Source organism: Molothrus aeneus, chromosome 4 (genome assembly GCF_037042795.1).
Source record: "Molothrus aeneus isolate 106 chromosome 4, BPBGC_Maene_1.0, whole genome shotgun sequence".
NCBI lineage: Eukaryota > Metazoa > Chordata > Aves > Passeriformes > Icteridae > Molothrus > Molothrus aeneus.
Window position 1 is genome coordinate 6,409,973 of NC_089649.1, and position 24,970 is coordinate 6,434,942.

General features: G+C 40.4%; 2 protein-coding genes and 1 long non-coding RNA gene across 4 annotated transcripts in view; all 3 read right to left on the minus strand.

The window, feature by feature from the left end:
• Positions 1 to 714: 714 nt before the first annotated feature.
• Positions 715 to 1,933, minus strand: LOC136556342 (uncharacterized). Its single transcript, XR_010783654.1, has 2 exons — positions 1,618 to 1,933; positions 715 to 1,292 (listed from the first exon to the last, which is right to left on the minus strand). It is a non-coding gene; the product is annotated as an uncharacterized lncRNA (long non-coding RNA).
• Positions 1,934 to 3,736: 1,803 nt separating this feature from the next.
• FABP2 (fatty acid binding protein 2) lies at positions 3,737 to 5,630 on the minus strand. The gene is made up of 4 exons (XM_066549042.1): positions 5,564 to 5,630; positions 4,719 to 4,891; positions 4,014 to 4,121; positions 3,737 to 3,787 (listed from the first exon to the last, which is right to left on the minus strand). Exons 1-4 carry the CDS (start codon positions 5,628 to 5,630, stop codon positions 3,737 to 3,739), a joined length of 399 nt encoding a protein of 132 aa, XP_066405139.1.
• A 4,745-nt stretch (positions 5,631 to 10,375) lies between these two features.
• The window catches only part of PDE5A (phosphodiesterase 5A), a 50,403-nt gene continuing 35,808 nt past the window's right edge, over positions 10,376 to 24,970 (minus strand). For both annotated transcript variants that reach the window (XM_066549497.1, XM_066549496.1), the window contains exons 13-21: positions 24,265 to 24,390; positions 22,989 to 23,083; positions 19,652 to 19,739; positions 18,447 to 18,547; positions 18,275 to 18,352; positions 17,851 to 17,914; positions 17,564 to 17,638; positions 17,003 to 17,086; positions 10,376 to 15,666 (exon numbers count right to left, since the gene is read on the minus strand). In XM_066549497.1, the coding sequence (XP_066405594.1) occupies positions 15,532 to 15,666; positions 17,003 to 17,086; positions 17,564 to 17,638; positions 17,851 to 17,914; positions 18,275 to 18,352; positions 18,447 to 18,547; positions 19,652 to 19,739; positions 22,989 to 23,083; positions 24,265 to 24,390 (846 nt within the window). In that variant the 3' untranslated portion in view covers positions 10,376 to 15,531. The remainder of the gene's footprint in view (positions 15,667 to 17,002; positions 17,087 to 17,563; positions 17,639 to 17,850; positions 17,915 to 18,274; positions 18,353 to 18,446; positions 18,548 to 19,651; positions 19,740 to 22,988; positions 23,084 to 24,264; positions 24,391 to 24,970) is intronic.

Genomic DNA, 24,970 nt, shown 5'->3' on the forward strand with positions numbered 1-24,970 from the left:
ACCACCCTGATCTCCCAGGTACCAGTAGCCACGATGAGAAATGCCAGCAGGGCACAGCATCCCTGTTCTTACAGCACAGGGCTGACACATGGAACAAACCACTGCCAGCAGCAAAACTGTCTTCAGAATTGAATAAAAGAAAGAGCATCTGTCTATTTTTACATCTCAAAACCTATTTAACCTCATTCTGGCCCATTTTCATTTATTGTGTGAGAAGACACTGACCCACTCAGCATTCCAAGTCTCTGCAATCCAGTTATTTTGTTTTATGTACTCCTGGAAAAAAATAACCACCAAGCATGGACTGTACTGCTCAGAATTGGAAATTAGTATTCCCAAGGGAAAAATGCTAAAGAAAACCAAATCCCCTTCATCCATTGCATGAAAACTGTCGTCCCCCAAATGTGCCCTGGCAAAAAGTTCACTCCCTGTGCTCAGCTTCTGTTTCTTTCTCCGAAGACTGCAAAAGACTCCTCCCTTTAACACAAGTTTGACAGTCTCCCTCTAGTGAGACAGAGGAAATTGATGTTGAAACCTTTTAATTACCTGTTACTGTCTACCTCTACCATTCATGGGCAGGGAGGAGGAGGGATCTTTATGTGTCATCTGCCAGTGACTCAAGGCTGCTTTTGTAAGCTCCTCCTTCCCAGTTTCTAGGAAGGAAAGCAGAACCTGATTTATCTTAATCAGAAAGTGAGGACAAAACACTGCTGCTGGGTTAAACACTGACATGTTTATATATGTAAATATTTATATCTATAAACACTGAGCCTGAGACGGCTCAGTAACTGCTGAAAGTAAAGAAAGAAAAAACAGAGAGATGTATTATAGAAAACCAACCAGCATCAACCCATCAGGATTAACTTTTTGGAAGCAGAACAGCTGGCCAAGCTTCATCTGTTGAGGGAACAGGTCTGAGCTACAACTTCAGTGTACAGAAGAGCTGGGTTTTATTCTCAGCCACTCTGCAGGGTGTCCTTTCAGTGGATTTTATTCACACAGTCCACGCTTCCATGTCTGCCCAACAAACCTTTAGGCACTAATCGCAAAGGACAGTCAGTCTGTCGTACGAGATCTCTAAGGCACAGCTCAGGACACACGAGCAAAACCCAACAGTAACACTTGTGACACACCCAGATCCATCACGGTACAGTACAGAAATGTGCCTCCTCCACCCACACTCAAGTGGAGCCGTGTTCCCGGTTGCTTATCCTGCACAAATGGTCGTTCTCTTCCACCGCCGGTGTTCATAAGGTGCGAAATAGGTGAGAATTCCTTCGGTGGCAATGGCCCTACAGGGAACAGGAAAGGTCTGGTTATGTTCGCAGCGCTACACAGCCTTTCAGAACACACTGACATCAGGAGCATCAATTACACCTCCTGAACAAAGAGCGGATAATAAATCTCGCAAACAAATAAACAAAGCTGGGGGTAGTTTGGAATCAGTTTCCAGCTTCCTGAGACGCATTTGTGCTCCTTCGGAGGCGGGGCTGTGGGAATGCCGAGGCTGCTCCCAGGGGTCCGCTCCTGAAGCGAACCCTTTCCTCCAGGGGGCACAGCCCGTCGTTGCTTACCGACAGACCGACCGACCGACCGCCCCCGAACGCCGCTCCTCACCTGGGCCGCGCCCTCAGGGCAGCAGGTAGATGAGCAGGAAAAGCGCCAGGTCGAAGAGGATGAAGAGCCAAAGGTCCAGCCAGTAGGACTGTCCCGATAGGGACGGTGACATCACCCGCCCACCATCGCCGGGCTCCCGCTCCTGCCGTTCCGGCTCCCGCGGCCGCCGCCGCGCCGCCGCCTCCATCTCCTCGGCTGAAGGGGGATGCCGGGCCGCGGCCCTACCGCGCAGGCGCCAGCGGCTCTTCCGGGTGTGGCGCCAATGGGAACGGAGCGCACGTACAACGGCCACGCCCCCTGGGTCACGCGCGGCGGCCCCGCCCCTCCCGCCTCAGCCAAAGCCCCGCCCCTCCCGCCTCAGGCAGAGCTACGCCTTTCCCGCTTCAGGCACCGCCTCGGCCCTCCCGCCTCAGGCAAGGTTCCACCATTCCCGCCTCAGGAAAGCCCGCAATCCGCGCCTCAGGCACAGCTACGCCATTCCCGCCTCAGGAAAGCCCGCAATCCCCGCCTCAGGCACCGTCTCGTCCCTCCCCCCTCAGGCAAAGCCCCGCCCCTCCCGCCTCAGGCACCGCCCCGCCATTCCCGCCTCAGGAAAGCCCCGCAATCCCCGCTTCAGGCACAACTACGCCATTCCCGCCTTAGGTACCGGCCCGCTCCTCCCAGCCAAAACTCCCACCATTCCCGCCTCAGGAAAGCTCCGCCATTCCCCCCTCACGCACCGCCTCCCCGTTCCCGCCTCGGTCAAAGCCCCGCAATCCCCGCCTCAGGCAGAGCCCCGCCCCTGCCGCCTCAGGCACTGCCTTGTAGGGTGGGCTCTTGAGGTAAAGACGCTGGGCGCGGAGAGTATTTCTGCTTGTCCCTCTGTTTTTGGGATTAGCGATGCTTGTTGTGGATTCCCCAGTGCTGGTGGCTGACATTCCTTCCTGGGCGCTGCTGGCTGCCGCTCCCTGCCAGGTGAGATGCGGACAGTGGGGAAGAGCAGGCGGTCAGTCCTGTCACACCGAGTTGGTCCTGTCCTGCCACCTGTGCCGGGGCTTGTGTGGAAATAAAAATTGACCAACTCGTCCCGATGCGGTTTCATGGAGGGCAGATGATGCTCTGAGAAAAACAAGAAGACCTTTTGGGAATCCCGTTGTGAAGAAGTTTAGGAAAATTAAAATTGTTTTAAGATAACACTCCTCTCCTTGAGCTTAGTCGGAGCTTGTGCACGGAACGAACGTGGAAAAGTTCATGTAGATAGTGTATTCTGTTGTGCTTTATGTGCACAACACCCAGCTGCAGGAGTAAATAAAAATAAACAAAGTGGCAGAACCTGATGCCACACTCACACCTGGGATGTGCCACCCTCAGCCCTTCCAGTGCACTCCGTATTGAAACCAGGGCTATCATTTTTGTGTCCAGAAGAATGACCAGAAACCCAGGAGTGTGTGAAACAAAACCTTTCTCTTGGTAGCTATTACCCCCTTTTAGCCTCAATATTAGGAGATATTAAGAGATAAGGCAGATTGCAAGCAGGTGCTTCTGAACAGAGCTTACTTTTCTTAAACAAGCACTTAAGGGTAGCAGTTTTCCTTTATAAGTTCTGTCAATAGAAATAAGGATGGATTTGTCTTTATATAGGAAGTATTGGTTAAGCATGTGTAGTAGATGAAGCATGTTAGAGATTTGGGGCAAAACAATGACAGTACTTCCCTTTTAAGCCTCGTCCCCATCTCTACTATCTCTTTTTTTTTTTTGGTTTTCCCATAATTTTGTGCAATATTAAATACACAGAGAAACTGTTTCTCAGTATAAATGCCTTTGCAAGGAAACTAAGTTTCCATTTGAGAGCTTGTGCAAAAAATACTGAAGTTCTGCTTATGCAAAACAGTTTCTGCAGCCTTTGTGAGGCTTCAGCAGGACTTGGTACAAAAGACATTTTAAAAAGCGTTCGGTACTGGGAGTTTGTTCATTCGAGGCAAAACAGGAGCATAAAGAACTAGCCTATGTTTTCAGCACAGGTAACTGCTGCTAGGGAGGTGTTGTGAGGGGATGGAATGGGAAAGGAAACCACGCAGAGGATGTGTAGAAAATGGTCTTTTATTGTTCCTTCATTGTGGTGCAGTTCTGTGTGAAGTGCTTAGCCCCTTTTGAAGAATCTCTTGGACTCAACTCCTTCGTATAGGTAGGTCTGTTAAAAAATCAGGAAGGAGAAATCAGTAGCTGGAATTGAAAAGTTTCATTTCCCAGATATGGTTCAGAGAGTTTTAAATTCTTTATAGACAACTGAGAATTTTAACTATTGATAGATGAAGTTATTTGGCTTGAAGAAAATATTTTCTACGTTTAGAAAAGCTTTAAAAACTTTTTCTGCTGATTCTATTGCAAACTTGTGTGTGAATGACTTCTTAACTCACCTGAACGAGTTCATCACCCACGATTTCTCTGGTTGCTTTAAGTACTTTTCCATTGTCTTTTCTGGTAAATGTGGCCACAAGTTTATTTCCTTCCAGGGTCCAAGCACCCTATGATGGGAAAAAACCCCAAATGTTTTGCAACAGTTATGACACTGATTTGGTTTAAAGGGTGAAGAATGCTTAAAAGCGAAAAAAGATTAAAACAGTGTAATGATGCTTTCTAGAAAAGCTGCAAAAATGAAATTTTAATAAAACAATTGGCTTATTTAAATGCATAATAGCCAACCTAGGTGTTTTTTTTACTGGTCAATACACCTTATTTTAAATAATTATATCAACCAAGATTTGTAATTTCTTACAAATACTCACTCTGCACTCTATGAGGTGAACTTGAGTATTAGAAGAAGTAAAATGGCAAATCACCTGGATTTCATCTTGTAAAAATTGCTACTTGCTCTGCTTTTTTGGGCTCTCTGGAACCCTGAGATCCATGGTGCAGTCTTGAACCTTTAACAGTTAAGACTCCCTTATGCTTTGGTGTATAAGCTGCAAGCATTCCTGAACAGTCAGGTTCAGGAAAATTTCATGTAATTCAGAAGGAGAATTTAAATTAAAAACTAGGAAGACAAATGGTTCCTTTTGAAACTGCACGTTATAAAGTCATTATCACACAGTAAGCATTGAACTATGTAGGAAGACTCTTACAGTAAGTTCAGTCCCATCAGCCAGGCTGTACTCAAAGCTGACTCCCAGAGTAAATTCAATCTCTATGGTTCGGAAGTTGCTGGCTTCTTTGACATTAAATTTGTCCCCATTTTGCTGGATGGTGATCTTCAGATTGTCGTGGGCTCCCAGCTTTCTTTTCATCATGCCAATACCTAAAAAAATCAGTTAACATAAATCAGAAAAAAACCCCCCAAACCTCTGGAGCGTCATATTTGTCTTTTTTAAAATCAATTTTATGTGGCCAAGTGAGTTTATTGCAGTGTTCTGACCCAAATATTTGTCCTTCAGTTTTCATCGAGGCCATGTTCACTAGCACACATATAATACAAAAAAATCACTGTCTTAACTGGAGTAGTTAGATTTATGTCCATATAATGCACACTCTGTACAAACTTCAAGTAAATATTAGGATGTTAGAATTACTTGAATCAAGTGTTTCTCTGAAATTGAAGAATTATGATTTCCTCCCCGTTGAATGTTTAAATTGGTTTGATGTTTTCAAAATAATAGTCCAGCTATAGAATTAGATTTAAAGTTTATCCATTCAAGTTGTCTGAGCCTTTTCCTCAAATCTAGACTTAGAGATTTTTTTTTTTCTGCTGAAATAAATTTGGAATTGCTCAAGATTAATGCAGTGTAATTAAAACCAGAACATTTCTCAGCATCTTCCCCCCCAGCTCAGGATATTTTGCAAATAAATGCAGGGGCGGAGCAGCCACGAGGGAAAGGACAGGATGGCCCGAAGGCAGTTGTCAGGCAGTCTGGGTTTGTATTCAGCTGGGTGATGTTTTTCCTGCAGAAGGGATTGGAAAGCTGAGCCTTACCCATGGCCTCCATGAACTTCTCATAGTTCTCATTTCTGTCAACTTTCCAAGTGCCGTCGAATGCCATGGCTGTGCCTGCAGGAGGGCTGCTCTGCACGCCCGAGGCTGTGCGCAGGGAATTTATCCTCTGCCTTATCTTGGGGGCAATTGACTCCATGACGAGGCTGAGTAAAGCTCAGCTGATACACTGACCTCTCCAAGGAGAGCTTTCCTGGTGTTTAATCACATTCCCAGTCCTGACCCCGCTGCTTGCTGAATATCTCTTATGGCCTCCAGATTATAACAGAATCTTTATTGCTCATCTCAATTAAGAATTGCTAATCCATTCATTCTATCCACAATGTGGGATAAAAATCAGGTGTCTAGTGGAAGTAATAATTAAACTAACAGCATTGCTTGACATTTTTTATGTCGGTTGCATCTGTGAGCTTGTGGGAGAGTCTTCAGGCAACTGGAGGTGATATTATTTACCCAACAAAACAAACACAAGTCTCTACTTTGTCCATTATAATTTGTTTGGGGCCTGTTTTGCTCAGCACAACAAGCATGGGGTAGAGGATTTACTGAATGTCTGCAGGTTGTTTCAGAAAACAACCTGCTGCCTGTCCTAACACTGAGCTGTGAAAATTGGGATGGTAGTCTCTATTCATGTCACCACTTTTATATATATATTGTTTAAATTCTTAGCAGCATCTGCAAATTTTCTTCATTATAACACATTCAGTGAAGAAACCAGCCAGATGGAAGGTGTTCAGGCTGTGTACTCCTAAGGGTGATGAGGGAACTACCTCACAATGTGCATTTCACAACATCATTTAGGTCTTTGTGTAGTTTTCCCATGGAGGTTTTTTCCCACAATTTCATGCAGTTTTTGATCACCTGAATAACTCAAAAAATGTTTTAGCTGATGCCCGGTGCTGTGCCAATAATGCTTGCCCATCTGCCAGCTCAGAAAATGGCCAGACTCTATTCTGAGAATCAGATTATGTGTTTTTATTGCACTGATGTGTATATTGACCTTTGTAGTTATCACTGGCAGTCTTACCTGGACTGTGTAGTGTCTATACATAAACACCCAGGGCTGAGTTATCGTTCATCCGAGCTGTTACATAACAAAACTGGCAACTCTCTTTACAGGCTTTGCAGAAAGGTTCCTTCTGGCAGTGGTTGTAGTGCAGCTTCTGCTGTATTTAGTCCAAAATCCAGGTCTAAAATAATGTGAGTTGCTCAATATGACAAAATATGGCCTTGGTTTTAGAATCATACAATCTACACATCATTTAGTGTTCTTTTGTCCTCCTATAGTAGCTGGTTTTCCTTCTAAAATCACAATTAAAATTGGTTTTGTAGATTTTCTTAGTTGGAACATTCCACAACATTTTTCCTTTTTCTGTCTCCCTCTACCCTGTGTGGTTTTCAGAACTACAGCATTTTCTTTGATGGTGCATTGAAATCTTGTTTTCCAGTATTGCTGTTCTCATGACAGTTTTGAAAGCTGAGGGTGTGTTCTTGGCTTTGTGGCTTTCTCCAACGTGCCAGCTGCAGAACATTGCAAATGGACAAACTTACTAACTTTGAAGTTTGATCTTTAGGTGAGGTGGATGGCAAGAAATTATTAACTTATATGGTTATGCCAACCTCATGCTGCCAATCTGTGATCATTGTAGCAAGGTGCATTGTGATGGCAGTGCAGTTCCAAAGATCAGGGTGATAAAAAGCCTTTTGCAGTGGGTTGTATTCATCTCCCCTGTTTATTGTTTTGTGGCTCGGATTCAAGTTGTTCTGACTAAAATTAGCCAGACCAGTAGAAATGTTGGGTTGGTTAAGGCTTGGTGCCAGCATAAACATGATGTACTCATGAAAATATTGATGTCTAGAATAAGAGACTAATCCCTGATAAAACCATGCAGATTGTGCAGTACTTATGAGTGTTTTCTACTGAATGATTCTTCATGATGTCTTGCAAAGATGGATCCCTTACTGGCAAGTTTCACTAAGCATTTGAGCCACAATACTCAATTCTGTATCAATGTGGTAAATAGACAATTGTATGCCAGTAAAGCCAATTTAAGCCTAACAGTGGGTGGCCTAGCAACCAGGAGCTTGATGGAGCCTAACTAATGCCATGTCTTGGATAAATAATTTCAAAGTACATGTTGCAGTTGGGTGTTGCATTGCAGCAGGATTAGATCCTGCTTGAGCTAGATGTTGTCCTGCTCCAGCTGCCTGTTTGCTGAATTTCTGCTTTTATTTTGGTTTGAGGAGAATCTCCTGGATGCTGCTACTGTGAAATCTGTTCAGCAAGAGAATTCAGCATTTGAGGATTGCTTAGAAATTTCCAGTGAGTATAGATCCATTTGTGTGATTAGTTAGTAGTGGGCTGTGGGTTTTAAAGCTTGCTCTTAACTGTCTGTATCCACTGCTTTCTGATTCCTGTGTAGTGGCTCTGATCCATAAAGTGCTGCATTTTTGAGAGTTTTTTTATTGGAGAGAACTGAAGTGCAGGAGTTAATAACATCCAGGTTGAAAAAATCTAGAAGCAAAATTTAGGATTAAAAGAGCAACAACCCTGGTATTTACTTTGTCAGTTTCTGTATGCTAAAATGAATCCTAGGATTACACAGAATCATGGAATCTGGCCTTGTTTCAGTGAAAAAGGGCGACAGTGAACACCTGCCAATAAAAGTAAGTGTGCTTTTCCAGAAAAGGTGAAACGAATCTCTGAGTATTGGTGCCATTTGACACTTGCCACTCAGAGACTGATATGCCAGTTGCCCTGTGGGGCTTTTTGTCTGGCTTTTCTAAAGGTATTTAAATTTATATCTGAATATTCCTGTATTCCCCAATTTCTTTTTTTTAGAATATGAAATGTGATCATAGAGTGGGGTCAAGTTATAGACCAGTGAGCTAAGAATGTACAGTATTGAAAGTCTGCATCAGTCATTTCAGTTTCTCCCAAATCTGAGCTGCACTTTTAGCTTATTTCAACATAACTTTTTTACTTGCTGTGAACTTTTCCTCTTAGTTATTATCTAGCTCCCAACCCCACACAAGTTTTTTGTGATTATCTGGATTAGTGGCTTGAATCTAATTTAATCTGTAAAATAGTGAGCTTCAGAGTTCTTCTGAAGTGCAATATTATGTATCTTGCTCTCTAGCACGAGAGCACCCTGTATGGCTAAGATATTTAAATATTTGTATTTGCAAAATGAAAATATGGTTTCAGATTAAAAGTCCTTTCTTAGTTTGGGCATCATGTGTCTCAGGTAAAAGCAGAAGGGACACCCAGATTCTGGTGCTCTTTCCAGCTCAGAAATGGACTTTCCATGTGACCTTGACTAAATTAACCCCTCTACTTATCTGTAAAATGAACTTTCATTAAGGAGCTCTATATATCATAAAATAAATTGCCAGTGACTTCATTAACTACTACAATAAAAGCATCCTGAATGCTTATATATGCAAATGTATCACATGTAAACTATTGGTATGATTGAACCATGGATTTTACTCCCAGAATTTGATGGTGGTAAACAAGAGAAACCTGTGTAAACTGTGGATTTTTCAGCCATTATGAACTGGGGTATTACGCCAGTGGCCTGGGGTATTTTTCAACTGAAGTGGTTCTAAATTCTGTGTGTGCTAAGAAATGGTGCTGTTCTAAAACACAGTGACTGTTAGATTCCATAAGTCTGTCCCTAAAGCTTACTATTGGAACAAACTCAGTCATGTGAGATTTTTCCTAAAAATATTAAAGGGTGAGGTTTCATGGGACTGTGGAATGCAATAGCTGTCACCACCTGCTGCTGAAAATGTGGCTGGAGGAAAGAGCCTTTGTCTTTTCCATTTGTTAATGAGGCATCGCATCTGTACAAGAAGAGAAAGACTTTGTGTGATGTTCGTTCACCTCTTCAATTAAAATGCCCTCGCTCCAGGGCTGGGTAAGGAATGGATCCCAGCGCTCCTGCTGCAAACATTGCCACTTCTCAGCAGGGAATTCAAACCTCCAGCAGGCCAGAAAGGCTGAGCAGCACCAGCCTGGGCTGTTGAGGGGGTGGAAATGTTGTAGTCCCAGCAGCAAACAGTGACCTGATGTTTGCAGATATGCACGGGCACTTGTGCAGTTGCACTCGTAAACTGCAGTTGGTTCGAGCAAACAGTCCTTGTGTTTTGTGCTGAGCTAAATCTGGCCCTTCATAACTTCTTGAATGAGCCTGCTGTCTGTCAGGGCTGTACATACTTCTTGGTTTTGCCTAGAGCTAAAAAAAGTCGAGCCAGAAGTGTTGCTGTGAAGGACCTAATAGGCAAAGAAGAGAAAATGCCAAGAAGCCCACTGGTCCAGAATTACTTCTAGGATCAGCAGTTTGTGCAAGATGAGGCTTTGGTTGTAGAAAAAAGAAAAATTCCACAGTTTTGTTGAAGTCACAGGACTGACTATTTCTATCTCTCTGGCAATTGATATCCCCCAGGAACTGATCTGTGGGGGCAGAGGATGAGGGATTCCTCTGTGTAACTCTTGTATTTGCTGATTCTGCTTTCTGTCAGAAATGAACTGGTTTCTGACAGCTCTCAGGAGGTGCAGCTCCAGTGCTCTCTAGTGGTCAATGGCGCTGAATTATTTTTTTGTGGTTTTGAAACAAGAACTATTTACTGATGGCTGATCTCAGGAATACTCAGAAGTATCTTGATATTAACGGATATTTTTCTCTTCAGGATTTCTAGGACCGAGAAAAGCTGCTATGAAATACAAATTTACAGAAGCAATGATTTAAATCAGGCATTAAAATTACACCTCAATAATATAACAAACAGTAAAATTTGACATCATCCTTTTTATTTTAAAAAGCATGAAAACAGTACAAAGAGAAGAAAGAAGAAATAAGTTATAAGCAGCAGTCTGACCACAGAAAATAAGCTGACCCTTATGTTCTCTAGCAGCTGTAAGGTAAGTAGGGCTAATGATTCTCTTAAGTAATGTAACTGGCTTTAGTCTAAGAAGTCATAGGACAGAAGCAAGAGAGAACACATGACATTCAGAAGACTTTAATAGTGTTTAAAGGCAAACATAATATACAGAGAAACCCCTTAATCTAGTACAAAAATACTGTGCCCAGAAACTATATATTTGTTCAGGTATTTTTAAAAGATAGAAGAATACAAATGGACAAACTCAGTGACTAGTGACTGTGATTAAGGTTTTTATTAAACTATAATAGGAATGTATGTTAAAACTATTTACAGTGCATTTCAAACTACATTCTTTAAGAGACACATGCAGGTGTCTGCCATGTGAACACCAAGAGGACTCAAATTCTAACTTCAGTTACATCTGTAAGGTACCTTGGGCATCGGTGGCAATAGCTGAACCAGTAAAGAGCAGGTGAGGCAGCTGTCACCAAGGATAAGGGTTTGGTCCCTCTTTACAGGTAAGAAAAGATGGATTTGACCCATTCTTTCACTTTCTATACAGCACAGCCCAGCTCCCCTGAGGTAAATGGGAATCACAATACTGACTTCAGGTGGGCATCTGGGCATGCGTGAGGCCATGGCATGCCAAGCTCATGCTCTGGGAGTTAGTGGGAACCAGCAATTACAGAGCATTGTCACATAAATACACATTTGCAAACACTGGTACTCAGATAGGAGTTTCTGTGTGCAAACACCCTTCCTTATGTGGAGAAGAGACTTTGCATTCACCTCACAATGACCAAGATGAAATATCCTGCTGTCACAATTTGCTGCATTTAGCAAGTGTCACTAATTACCAGCACAGAATCTGTGGTGTTTCTTCTTCTTGTCAAAGTCCAAAGCAAAAAAACCCTGCCCTCATTATTTACCATACTCTGGCCATACTCATTCTGCTGTTCAAGCTTATATTTTAAATTAGTGCAAGCCCCTGAAAAGGTACAGCAGGGAACTGGGAAATATAGCTGAAACCTTGTGGAATGTAAACGGCATATAATTTAACATGAAGAAAAAACCTGCAGCATCACAGAGATAAGACTCTGAATGAATACTACTATATTAATTTGCTTGAAAAATGAGGTCTTTGTAAAAACCTTTAAAAACATGTGAATTTATTATAAGCAAGGCAATTATTTTCCATAAAAAGTCTTTGCCATGTTCTTATGCATGACTGGAAGCAACAGCAGCTGTATCACTCCTCTAATTTTAAGGGCCTAGACCTGATTCTTCATTATCTTTCTGTATAATGAGTTGGAAAATCAGTTATCTGCTAATTTTGACAAACCTTATATATGAATTAGTTAAGTGCCCTGAATTTGTCAGTTCATACCACTACCAGGTAAAATGTACTGGGTTGGAATTCAAAAGATGCATGCAATTGTCAGAGGGTGATGCGTATAAAGAGGCTTTGGTTCTCTCTTCTGAGGAGAAATCAGCTGATCATCAGTGAAATTAATTGTTTTCTTTTATCAGTAGCTCACTTGTGTATGTGCACAGTGAAGATATGAGTAATCTGCTCTTAACTATAAACTGCTTCTTAATTAAAAATTCACAATATCTCCAAAGTCAGACACTTGCTTTAACTGTATGATATAATAGAAAACCTAGGCCTTCAGCTAATATTGCATGTGTGGCTAATTTCCTGGAAAATTCAGCTCAAGAGCCTCTCTGTTACTTGAAATTAGAAGAGGTAGGGTTAATCAGGAATTTTGTGTGTGTTAACACAAGTAATTTTTTTCAGAACAAATCCAGAAATAAAAGTGTACTTCAAGAATTAAACTGTGCTGTGGAGTGAGTTTGAAAGAAATCACGTTTGTGTCTGAGATCAAGTAGGATACTAACTTAGTTGTCCTCATTAAGAGAAGCATTAAGAATTAGGGGGACAAGTTCTTGTACCCAGGAATTGAAATCTCAAATGCGACAATGCTTTCAATGGACTTAAGGCTGAACTGTCAAAGGGATAAACTCCATTTCAGCTGGTTTCTTGTGTAAGCCACACTGATTGTTACAGCTAGACAATATCATGTCTTTGAGAGCAGACTGAAATAAGGAGATACACAGCTCATGATGAAATGAATGACAGCTGCATAGCTGTAATCCACCAGCTGGCTTTCACAAGGTTCAATTCTGAAGACAGTGAACTTGAAGCAGGAACCTGCTGTAGCCAGGTTAGGTTTGGATTTTTTTTCCCATATTGTCCCCTATTTACATTATGAAAGGAGGGAGCAGTTTCTGCAATTGAGTCACAAAAAGCCATGACACACTTTGATTTTGCCTTCAGGCAGAGAAAAACACTATGTAAAGGCTTTGAATCTCATGAAATACAGCACTCTACGCTTTTAAGGTTCTTAAACCAGTAGTTTAAAGGCTTTGGTTTTATATAAATATATACAGATACAGGTGTGTTACGATATTTAAATGTTTATTTACTAGGAACTGTATTTATGTGTAGGTTCCAACATTTGTGGTGGAAAAGATTCTATGGGATAAATGTGTACAGATATATAATTAAATATATGCACATACCGTATAACTGTTCATTTTAAGTGAACCTTTAAAAAAATGTAACATCATGCCCTTCTTTTCAAGTCAAAGGTATGAATCCAGCACTCCTTCATAGCATTTATAAATTTACTTATAATAAAGCTTTGCTGAACACACAATATAGCAAAGAAATACTGGAATACTAATGTCAAAGTTACATCACTACACTGTGATATCATCATAGTTATCTGCTGTGTTGTCACCATGAGTTACTAGTCTCAACCATAATAGCAAGGATACACCTTTATATACATATATTTTATTCCTATTTATATTAAATATGTATCTCATCAGTATAATAATTATATTTCAGTATCTCAAGCACTCAAGAAAAAGACTATACAAGGGCTATGCAAATCCTGAAGCAAAGTTTTCTATTGATCCAAAAGTACCTAAAACCTTTTTTTTTTGGGGGGGTGTGGTGTGTTGGCAGGGTCAGGCTGCTGTCACCTGCATACTGTGTATGCACAGAAATACATATACAGAGTACTGCAAAACAGCAGTCCTGGAATTCTTAGTGAGTGTTGCAATCCATCCTTTTTTTTTTTTTTAATTTGTTGGGACAGAATAAGGAGAAATACTTCTGTAGAAAAATGTTTTCAAATTTCACAGCTGCAATCATTTATTATTGGTGCTCACTAGAGAAGCCTGAGATAGGACTTCATCAGTGACAAACAATTTAGTGTGGCAGAAATACTGCTGACTGTCAGAATACCTTGTTCTATATTAAAAAAATATCAACTCTATAACTCAGTATCATCCAACATTTTGAAACATTTGCTTCATCTTTTCTTAGCTCCTGGCATCGTTTGTCTAAATGAAGAAATTGATAAAAAGGGGGAGTTTTCCCTTTTTGACCAGATCTTACGACTTGGGTTGACAATCTCCTCGGAAGAAAAATTTATTGCAGTTTCTAACTAGAATTTCCTGGAATATTGTGATAGAACTACATTCCCACACTTAGAAGTCCCGTGCCAAATGTGCTACTTTTGCCAAATGATGATTTTAACTAAAAAATAATGATTACAGATTAAAAAACTGGAACATTTTGTGTGTCTCTGTGCAGCCAAAGTTACCTGTGCTGCTAATGCATTTTAGACTACTGGCATGTGTCTCCTTATCCTGTCCACCTAAAGAATAGTACTCTCCTTGTATTCCTCTTTTGGGATTTGTCCAATGTGTATATTTTCTTTAATTGTTTCCAATTCAAAACCATTTTTATTAATTATCTTCACTTAAATAATGCACCAATTTTATTTTTTACTAGTGCAAGTTAATTGATTTCTTACTTTACAGAACATTAATGCCTCACACACAAATGGCAAATCCCTGTAGCACTCTTGGCCACTTTTGCTTTTGGTATTTTTTTTTCCTATTTCTTCAAGACACTGTGATTAATCCTGTTAAACTGATGTTAAAATGATTTTTAAGAGATGTTTACATAAAACTTTCTTCAAAGCGGTCATAGCCATTTCATAGTAACACTGGCCTGAAGAATCAGTCATTGGTGGTCACCAGGAGTGTGCCCTTCCTGCATCATTCTGATTCAGCTTTTCACCTCTTGCAGTCATTCTCTTCTGCCTGTGATGCAGTCTGTTGGTTAGATGATGTTAAAATCAACTTCCAAATGAAGTTAAAACCAGCGTACAAAACCAATCCTGCTTTGTTTCCATTTCTCTGTGTACTTCTTGCAGCTTTCCATGGCAGCCTGTCAGTTATGTTGGGATATTTCATCTGTCTTCAAGCAGTTTCCATTGGGCATGGAGACCTCAGCCACCTCTAGCACAGAACTTCTGAGACTCTGGCTGCCTAGTCATTCACAGGGGTCTTAGACATTTCTTCAGCTGGAATAACACATTTGCTAAGACATCCATCTAATATGGAAAAAACCCAAACTCTACTGGGTGCACAGATTTGGGGGTTTTTCACCTCAGAGCCCAGTTCTGCTGTCTGAGAGAGGTTAGCAATAGTTTATTTTGAATAGGCTCCCCAGAGCGAGTCCCAGTCTTTGCTCTGAACCTCTGGAAACAGAACAGGCAAGACTGCTCAGTATTTTTATAACATAATACAGCAAGATGGGAGGAGGGAGAGCAAAGGTGCAAAATGCAGTAGTCTTTCAGATACTGGCCACAACATGATCACAAACAACTATGTACATCTGTAAAGCAACAGGCTCTTGGGCACAGTCAGTGCCTGCACCAGTACCTTCTTGTGGGCTGGGGTAGCAAAAACCACCCCTGCAGATCTTCTTCCATCTCAGTCAGATGTAATAAGAGAAACATATTGTCTTCAGATAATCTTGGCATCTACGCAGTCATGCTATATCTTGAAATGGGGAAAAAATAATACAGCAGTGGCAAAACACAAGCCAAATTCATACAGTGTTTAGCAAAATGCAGTACTCCCTTATTACTGTGTCTCCTACGTGAACTTGGGCTTATGGTGGTGCAATCAGCACATCAGTTCCGTTTGCCTTGGTTGCTTTCTCCATTAATCAGGTTCTCTTGCTGCTCAGCCAAGGCTTGCCATTTCTGCCTGTTTTTTCTGCAGCCATCCAGCAAAGGGGAGCAGGCCTCTGACACGTGCGTTAGGGCCTGAAATACATTGAAAACATGGAAAACAAATTGCATTCAATTTTTAACTTAAAAATGGAGAATGAAATCTCATATTTTTTTTCAGATTTCTGAACTTAGAGGAAGACTTGTGGATCATTAAATGCACTGGTTAGTTAACACAAGAGCTGGGTACAATTTGGACTAGGATCACTTGGGAACTGTAGATATAAGCAGCAGTGAATATTTTAGAGTAAATGATTTCAGTTTTTCTGATCTTTTCATAAATAGAAACATCTGTATTTCTTCCCCTAATAGGAAGAAATACAGATGTTCAGGCTCTAGAACTGTGGGCATTCAAGTCTGCTCAGGCCTTCTGGTAAAGTTTTCTGTTTGTCCAATCTGTATCTTTGCAGAGACACTCAAGTCTTGTTTCAGGCCTACCTCCTGCTGGAGACAGTTTTCTGGGGCTTCAAAGCAAAGGCTGCCTTATTTTCCTGACAGTTTCTACAGCACAGAAGCACTTGATTTTCAGGGACAGCAGCTAGTAGCTCCCTTTGTCTATCCCTGTTTGCTTTGAACTGGTGAATGTGTGTTCTTTTCAGAAAAGCTAATTGTGTCAGAGGGAAAAATTCAAGTAATCATCCTGTTCCTTGCACTGGAAGGTTCTTAAGAATTCGGTTTTCTGTTCATCTCCTTTCTTTTTCTCACCTTGGTTTCTCTAAAATACTCGGTACAGTTCAAATAAACAGACCTTTGCTCCAATGTTGTACTGGGTTAAAAAAACCCCAGAAATCATTATGTTGTTTTTCACACTGTATTTGACCAAGCAGCTTCTCGTACAGTTTGTGACCAGGACAAAAAAGCATTTCAGTGAATTATCTCATGCAATGCTTTGGTGTGTGATGAAAGAGAAGGAAAAGAATGGGATGGGAAGTGTTAAAATTGGGTCAATTTCCTATACATAGCATATCACCTTTTGTATAACGAATTCTGAATTCTTATAAACTTGTAAACACTTTCTGTCAATGCACTACCTGGATACCATTCTTTCCTTAGAGGTCAAAGCATTAGTTTTGTGACTTTCCCTGATAATCCAGAATATAACCCAAGGACATAACACCAATTGCAGAGAGCACAGCATTTTAACTAGGTTTAAAAAAATTGTGAGAAAACATGTTAATCAGACAAATATACAACTAATTACAAACACTAAAATAATAATTTCTTCAACAGAATAATGAACCATATGTAATATTAAAAAAATTCTAATTAAGGGGCTAGTTTTTAATTTGATTTCTATCCTAATTGTAAATCTGTGTCTACCAGCAAGCAGCTCTGGTTTCAGATATTTGCGGTTCTTCCTTAGGCACCATACCTCATACAGCTGCAAACAAACAGCATCTATGAATCCAACCTGCATGCTGGGAATTTTGTTTTTCTTCTCTCTGTTCATTAGATCCTGCAGATAATGAGAGAACAAGTTCTGTGTTTAAATGTATTCAATATAAAACCCAACCAAAACCGAAGAGAGTGTGGAATTAAAAAGCAGCACCTTAAACAGCACAGCAAGCTCAGCACAGTGGGGTGTCATTACAGGTGTTAGAAGGAAGGGAATTGGACTGCATGACTTCCCCTGGAAGACTGGCTTTGGGTTGACAGAGCCCAAATATCCAGGCAAACTTACTGGGTTTGGATAGTTACATAAAGGTACCAACTTGACAATCTATTTCCTGGCCCAGTTAGTAACACTGACTTAAAGGAAATAATCCTGTCTGTTCTTCTGGTTCAGAAATAGTGACACACTATTGGTGTTTTGGAACCACAGAACAAAACTGGCTTCTAGGAAGCCAGGGAAGGAGCTAGTCCTGCAGTGTGGTCAGTGGGAGAAATTTTAAGTGCCGTTTCCAAAAGACATTTTGCAAGAGGTGCCACTTACTGTGGGTTCTATGTTGAGTTCCTTCCGCTCTTTATCTCCTTGATCAAAGAACTCAGTAGCCACAAGCTCAGCAATCTGTAAGAGATTTCACTCATTGTGAGCTCTAAAAATTTGCTTGCTACCTACAAACAAGAGTGGCTCCTATCTCTCCTTAGGATATATCATATGAGCCCCCACACACATTGTGAGACTCCAGTTCAGCATTCTACCACTGCCTTTGCAGTAAGGACTGGGTGGACAAAACAAACTTTAAAGCATTTAGGAAACCTTAAAAATTAAACACATACCCGTTGCTGAACTGGCCATGGTTTAGTTATGGCTGATAAGTCACAAGCAGTCATCAGCATTGCTCTGCAGAACAAACAGAAAGAAAGGGCTAAATTATTCTACGTGACATGTATGTAGCCACCAAGTCAAGGGACTGGTAAAATAGAATATAGAATTTCAAGGAACATCAAGTCAGAAAAACAAGTGAAATTAGAGCAAAGTTATAAATCTAACTCGACATACTATTTAACAAAGTTTTTTATACAGGTTGCACTCTTAGTAGTTCAGACCCTGGGAGTTCAGTGACCCGTGTGACAATGCCAGGTTGTACAGGCCCAGAGCACAAAGACCTGCTGGGTTTAATGAAGTTCACAGCAACATGGCATGGGAAACCGGCTACCCAGTAATATTAACTGATTTCGTGATTATTCTGCTCTAACTTACAGAAATAGCTCCTTTTGTGAGGGATCTTCCATATTAAACTGCTTCTTCCTTAGAAGTTCAAAAAATTCTCCTCTCCTCCTTAAAAAGAAATTAAAACAAAAGATTTTGCAGGATACTGACATGATGCTAATATCCAGCAGTGATTATTCAGCAAAAGTTTCTTCTGACTTACTTGATGTAGAGTGCCAGGTCTGTGGCAAGAATGGCTTGTTTTATCATTTTCAGTGTAGCCTTGTATTCTTCAATGGAAAGGCTGCTGAGAATCTGATTTCCCTTTACAAAAAAAGCCAAAACCAGTGCTATCAGTAAAAAGGGCAACAGCACACCAGTTTGCTTAAGTATCTCCAAGTCACCAAATCATTATGAGTTGCTTGCTGATATCTGAGGTCATTCTTTTACCCTCCCTTCCTCTTGCAGATTGCCTAGTTTAAAAACAAAACTTCCAGTCTTCCCAAGTAATGGCAGAAAGCTGCACAGCAGCAACACCATCACTGACTACTACAAAATGAAACAGCAAGCAGAGCAACATCAAAGCCTTTAAGTCCATTTTATTCATTAAAATTAAATTTGTCACTGGCTGTATCACAGCTTCTCTTTCCTCATCCTTCCCCGCCCTGAAGCAGAGGAATTATTCCCATACCTGCCCATACACCTCTAGTAAACGAAAATATTTTCCTTTTATGGAGCAGCATAAATAACAAGTTATTTAGTAAAAGTATGAACTCAGCAGCCCCCTACTAAACCAAAGCACTACAGAGCAGGAACTTGACTCAATTGTTTTTCCATATTTGCCTACCTGAATAGGAAAGGATTGCTATACTACAAAGGATGCCAGAAGTACCACAACCTGTGGCACAAAAGAAGCAGTCCTTTGGAAGGATTGTGAATGCTAAATAACTGGTCTTGACAATTAGTTAATAGCATCAAACAAGAAGAATGTAGTTTTATTTGCATATTTACTAAACTTAGGTTTGGCTTCACTTTGGAATGTCAACACAAGCAGTGCTTGGTTTGGTCTCATCAGGGCTGCTTTGTGTATGTGTAGGCTGGAATGTTTTTGAAATGAGAGGAAGGACTGGGGTTTGTTTGGTAGTTTGTAAGAGGTCCTGAAAATGGCACAAAGCCTTTTGTTTCCTTTGGTGCAAGGAAGCAGGTACTCAGAAGGATGTTAGCAAGGCTTCCCTTATCAGGCAGCACTTGGAAGGCTTTGGTAGCACTCAGCAACAGAACTGTGATTTCCATGTTGCTGCATTTGCTTTCTTTACCCAAAAAGGAATAAAGAGCACTTTAGAACATGTAAGGGTGGGATTCTATCCAGAGGCTAAAAATAGAAAGTAAAATAGTTTCCTTCAGCATACAGAGCAATGTGGCACTCACTGGACTGTTCAGGATCATAAGGCATTGATCAAAATGATGATGCTCCATGATTGAGTGGCAATACAGCTGAGCCAGTGGATGTTCGCTTCTGAGGAGGAAAGAGATGGAGAAATCAAATTAGACAAACATATTAGTGATCCAGATATAACTTCCTTTTTAACATCCTCTTTGTAGGAATATGGATAAAAAGATAATGCTGTTCCTTTGTCAGAGCACTTACAGCTCTGGTGTTCTGCCTTCTCTACCTGTAGAGACCAGCTGCATGCGAGGAGTGACAATGTAATAAAAGGTTACATAAGGAGTGAAAGTTCCTCTGTAGAAAGCAAAGGCAACAGGAAGAGTTCATTCACAAGCACAGTTTAGGAGACAGTTTTGGTTTCTGCAACATATTCTTAATTACTCTTAAACCAAATCTTCTTAACCCACCTGTCATATTTAGTCAGCTCAGCTGCTGACCTTGTAAGTAATAATGCAAACCTAATAGGAAACCCACTGATACCAAATGGAAAAATTCCTGCAGACCTCAGTGCAATGTGGTGCTGGGCCCAAAATGTTGATCAAGTAATTTCCTTGTGTTCGTAACTATACTGGTGTTTCGTCACCACTGTTGTCATGACCAAACTACTGCAACATCGTTACCTACCCTTTGCCCAGGGTAAAATCCAAAAGGGAAGCTGCTTACAGGCCAACAGTGATGTTGACTGTTCTACAGGCAGTGAAAAAAAAAAAGCAGGAAACCAAATTGTGTAGGTACAGAACCTAAAAATATCTTAGGGCAAAACTTAAAAGCATCTTAGTTTAGAAAATAGAATTTGCTATTTGAGTAGAATTTGAGTAGCTTTAGTCAAAATAGGGAAACTCCTCTCTTGAGAATTTCCAATTTCTCCCTGTTCCTTGTTGCATAATACAGTTCTTGGTTTTTGCTGCTCTGTCTTAATTTTCAACCCCTGGTCCCACATTGCTCATGTAGTCTCTTCAACTAAATCTGGATTGTTTTTGGAAGTCTATTTGGTGATGATCCTGGATCTATTATTTTAATTATAATCTGACTTACAAATGTTTAATCAAGTCAGTAGCTCTTTTAGCATATAATTCTATGAGATTGTCTGTATGGTTAAAGACCATTCACAAGACTTAATGGCTGCAGGATTGGGCCCCTGTGTGAGTGAGCGCACAGAGGCTCAAATAAAAGTCATAAGAGGAGACTCTGGGGATTTAAGAAGCACAAAAATGTGGAGAGAAAGATGGAAAGACAAACAAAAACCCAGAAAGGAAGATGAAAGGATGCAAGCCCCTGAGGAATATGGGCTGGCTGCCCAGCACCTCCTCTGAGACCACCACAAAAGGGGCGTAGAGCAAATGTACTCTTGTGTTTCTTTAAGGAAGCAAACCACAGGATGGTGCCAACACATGCTGGGTGAAATTCCCACTGAATGAAGTGGGATGCATATTGTGTGTCCCAGAGTTCATCCTGACTGGAGAGAGAAATATGTGAGAAATCTCTTAGGTTATCTTCCCAAGTATTGCTCCAAACTAGAGCTTGCTTAGTACTCGCAGACCCTAACTGGGGCTGGAAATAAATTCAGGTCTGACTTTTGTAGTGGCACTTCAGTCAAACCCCCACTCCAGGCCAAAGGGCACTGTGGCTTTCTGAACACAGGGGTTTGGTTACGCAGCTTTCTGTGCTTCCTACTTTGCATGTGGGATTGGAGCAAAAAGAAAATAACCCCCCCTGCATAACTAAACCAAAAGGCTTTCAAGCAGTTTCCTTTCTGTAACTTGTACTGCCAGGACCATTTCAATTTTTGAAACCCTGCTGCTTAAGAAAAAAATCATACACTGAATATCCACCCTCCCTGTTTCAAAGGAAAAAACAAAAGGGATCTGTTCCTAGAAATAACTTTTGTATTTAGGTTTAAAAAAAAAATTCATGGAACTTTCTGTTGAGAAAGGAATTATTAAGCTATAGCCATCTCAGCTTTACAGCGTGTGTAAATGTTAGATTTTGCTGTCTATGACACTTTCCCAGGACATTTTTGAGAGGAGATGACGCATCTCCAGATGTCTTCCAGGAAATTTATTTTTAAATAAATAAAGCAAAAAATAGCTAACTAGTTCCAATTGCTGTGAGGCTACAGTTACTGCTGGAATCCTCTATTACCAAGCTAGAAAAAGATCACTATTCTAATGTTGTGGAGTTTGTTTTTTTTTCCTTTACATATCAGTCAGTGTTACTCCAAACACATCTGAAATGCAAGAGTTCTGCTTCAGCTTACTTTTTTTCTGCCTTTCAGTATTCTGTACCTTAAACAAGTTTTTCCTCCCCTATGATCTTACTTTACACATAGTGAGAGCAGCAGACCACTTCTTCACAGGTCACTTCAAGACCATTCTCCAGCTCTGCCAGAAGGAGATGCACATTTCTGGGTATCTTTTGCCCATCTCTTGCCCAGGACACACTGCCATATCACAGGAATCACATTAAGCCACACTTGAAATCAACTGAAGACTCATATGTTGGTTATTTGAAGTGATACCAAATTCACTTGATTGGGCAGATTTTAAACTACTAATAAATTCTAAGCAGCTTTAGTTAAAAATGAAAATATGGGGAAAATTTTAGACTTGTTCTGATATTTCATTCTGATAATTTCAAGCCAAATTATTTTGTTTAGTAAGAATATTTTTTCAGTGTTTTAAATATATTTTGCCTTTTTGTATTGTAAAGGCCTTTCTGTAATTCCAGATTGGATCAAAGTTAAAGAGTACAGATAAACCACAATCAATGCAAAACAACCATACATTTTTAATGTGATTTTAACTATGTCACTTATTCTAAACAACTTAGAATTCTGGAAAAACGTGGCTAAACCAAGAGTAAAACAATCTGAGTTCAAAACAATGGGAGACCCCTCTGTACCAGAGGGGTGCAGACCTCAGTGCTGTGTTGGCCTGGACAAGAAGTGAGCAGCTGGGTAGGGCAGGGAGTGATCTGAAAAGCTGCATATTTCCTACACACTGTCACTTGGAAGCTGCAGCCTTTTGCTGTCACTTGATGGGAAATCAGGGAGGGGACTTTGGGAGCAGGAAAACATTGTCCCTGCACAGCAAAGAGTTCACTTAATCTGCCATCATAGTTAGTCAGCAACTGAGACAGTGCATCTACTTCAAAGAAGTTGTGAATGGTTCTGCCTGTTCTTACACTTCCTGCTTTGTGAAAACCTGCTCCTTTGCACAGCTCCACAGTATCAAAGCAGTCAGGGTTTATCTAACTTAGCTCTGTGCTCGTGTTTGTTCACTCACTTGTTTTTATTTAACTTCTCTCAGACCCACTTACCTTTGTATGTAAGAGTTGTTCACTCCCCTGTGATCCAGATCATGGCTCAGAGTTGCTATCAGCAAAGCCAGCGTTTCTAAGTCAGTCAATTTGCTCTGTATGCAAAGAATAATGCCAGAAGTGAGTTGTGGATTGATTTACTACAACGTGTTTTACATCTGCTTTCTGAATAATGGGACCTGCTCTTAGTACAGTCAAAAGACAACTCAGTTTGGAAATGATTGATTTTATATTTCTGCTAGGAAGATACATCTCCCAGTGTTTGCCTTTCCCCTCAAACTAGAAAAAAATTGAATTATGTTCAATGCTGTTCAGACTCCAGAATCTAGGACATGAGAATCAGCAGGGAGTGAATCCAGTGTAGTTAAGAATAAACAATTTATGGAAATTGCAGTGGAGCCTGTCAGGATTCCAAAAATAGCAGGCAAACTATCAGGATCATCAGAGATGGCTCGACCGCACACAGAGCTAAACTACCACGTCCATTCCAACAGGGAGGGAAGATGGATGTCCTTGCCTTGGCCTCTTTTCAGCACCTTTTGTCATTTTCATTAGTGAGATAAAGTTTGTAGAGGAAAAAAGTGTCTCTTCCTCATTGGTATTGGGTTTTGACATACAAATGTTTAAAAGACATGTTTATTCAGAATGAACAGAAACATTTTGTTTCCTAAAAGAACATAAAACCAAAACATATAACCTGTTTTGCAAGAATTTAGAATCAGTGTTTTATTTCTTTAGAGAATCATCTAGCCCTAATCAGAATGATTACATTGTTTTTTAAATTATTAGATGTCTTCTTAAGTGAAAGGTTGAAAATTTGTTCAAAAGCTTTGGAAGGAACATTTAAATATTTCTTTCTATGTTTTTATGTGCTGTTTTGTATCTAAAGCTGTACTCAGCTTTGCATTTGAACTTTAAAAATTCCTGTTGAAAATTTTAAGGAAACATCCTGAAAATGGGTCAGCCTTTTTTTCTCTCTACTTTTTTGACTTGCTTGTAGCATAAGCATTAACTTTAAAAAAGGACATAACCACATACATGCCTTATTAGAGATATTCCCGTTGGGAACATCCCAATAACCGCTTCCAGAGGATTTGACTGAAACAGGCAACGAAAAACCACAGCAGCAGTTTCACAAACCAAGCCCTCAGAGCCAGAAGTCTTCAGCAGAAGATTCCACTGGCAATACCATGGAATAATGAACATCTTACTGACCTGACAGTCAGAGCTGTGCATCATTAGAGAATTTGTCTTAATAGAGGAACTGGAAATGTACCTGAATTTTCCCAGATTTCAGAGCAGCAAACATGCACTGTGCTGTGTTGAAGGCATGTCTCCAGTTGTGATAAGCAACATTTTTCCGATAGTTTTTCTTCACACTTAAAATCCACCTGCAGAGAACCTTTAAGAAACAGCATCACATGGATGTATTTTCATAAGAACAGATTTCTAATACATTCAGACTTGCTTAATCCCACTTGAAAACTCTCTTACTAAAAAAAAAATAAATCCATTTAACTCAATTTCAAGTTCAACTGTTACATGCTTGTAACTGTGAACATAGATAAGTATAGGCTTACACCCACTAGTACAGCTCCTATTTGAGTGTGTCATACTTGTGGGTTTGGAGTTTTATTGCTAAGGGTTAAATGTTAATGTCAGAAGCACTGCTGTTAATTCAGAAACTATATGTAGAGATACCTGGAAGAAAAAAATCCTTGTTGTCATGACATATTTGATAGAGAAAATTTATATAGTTATTGAAGACCTGTTTTGAAAATAAACAGACAGCTTTTCCCTCCTATCAGCTTGCCAAAACCCAAGCAGAATTGGGCTTTGGAAAGCAAATAAGTATGATAGAAACATTACTACATTGCAGGGTATTTTCTTTTTTATGCAGGAGGAAAGCATGTCCTGGATGTTTTACTCAACAGTATTAGAAATTGTGGGTTATATAATTTTATATATATATATATATATAT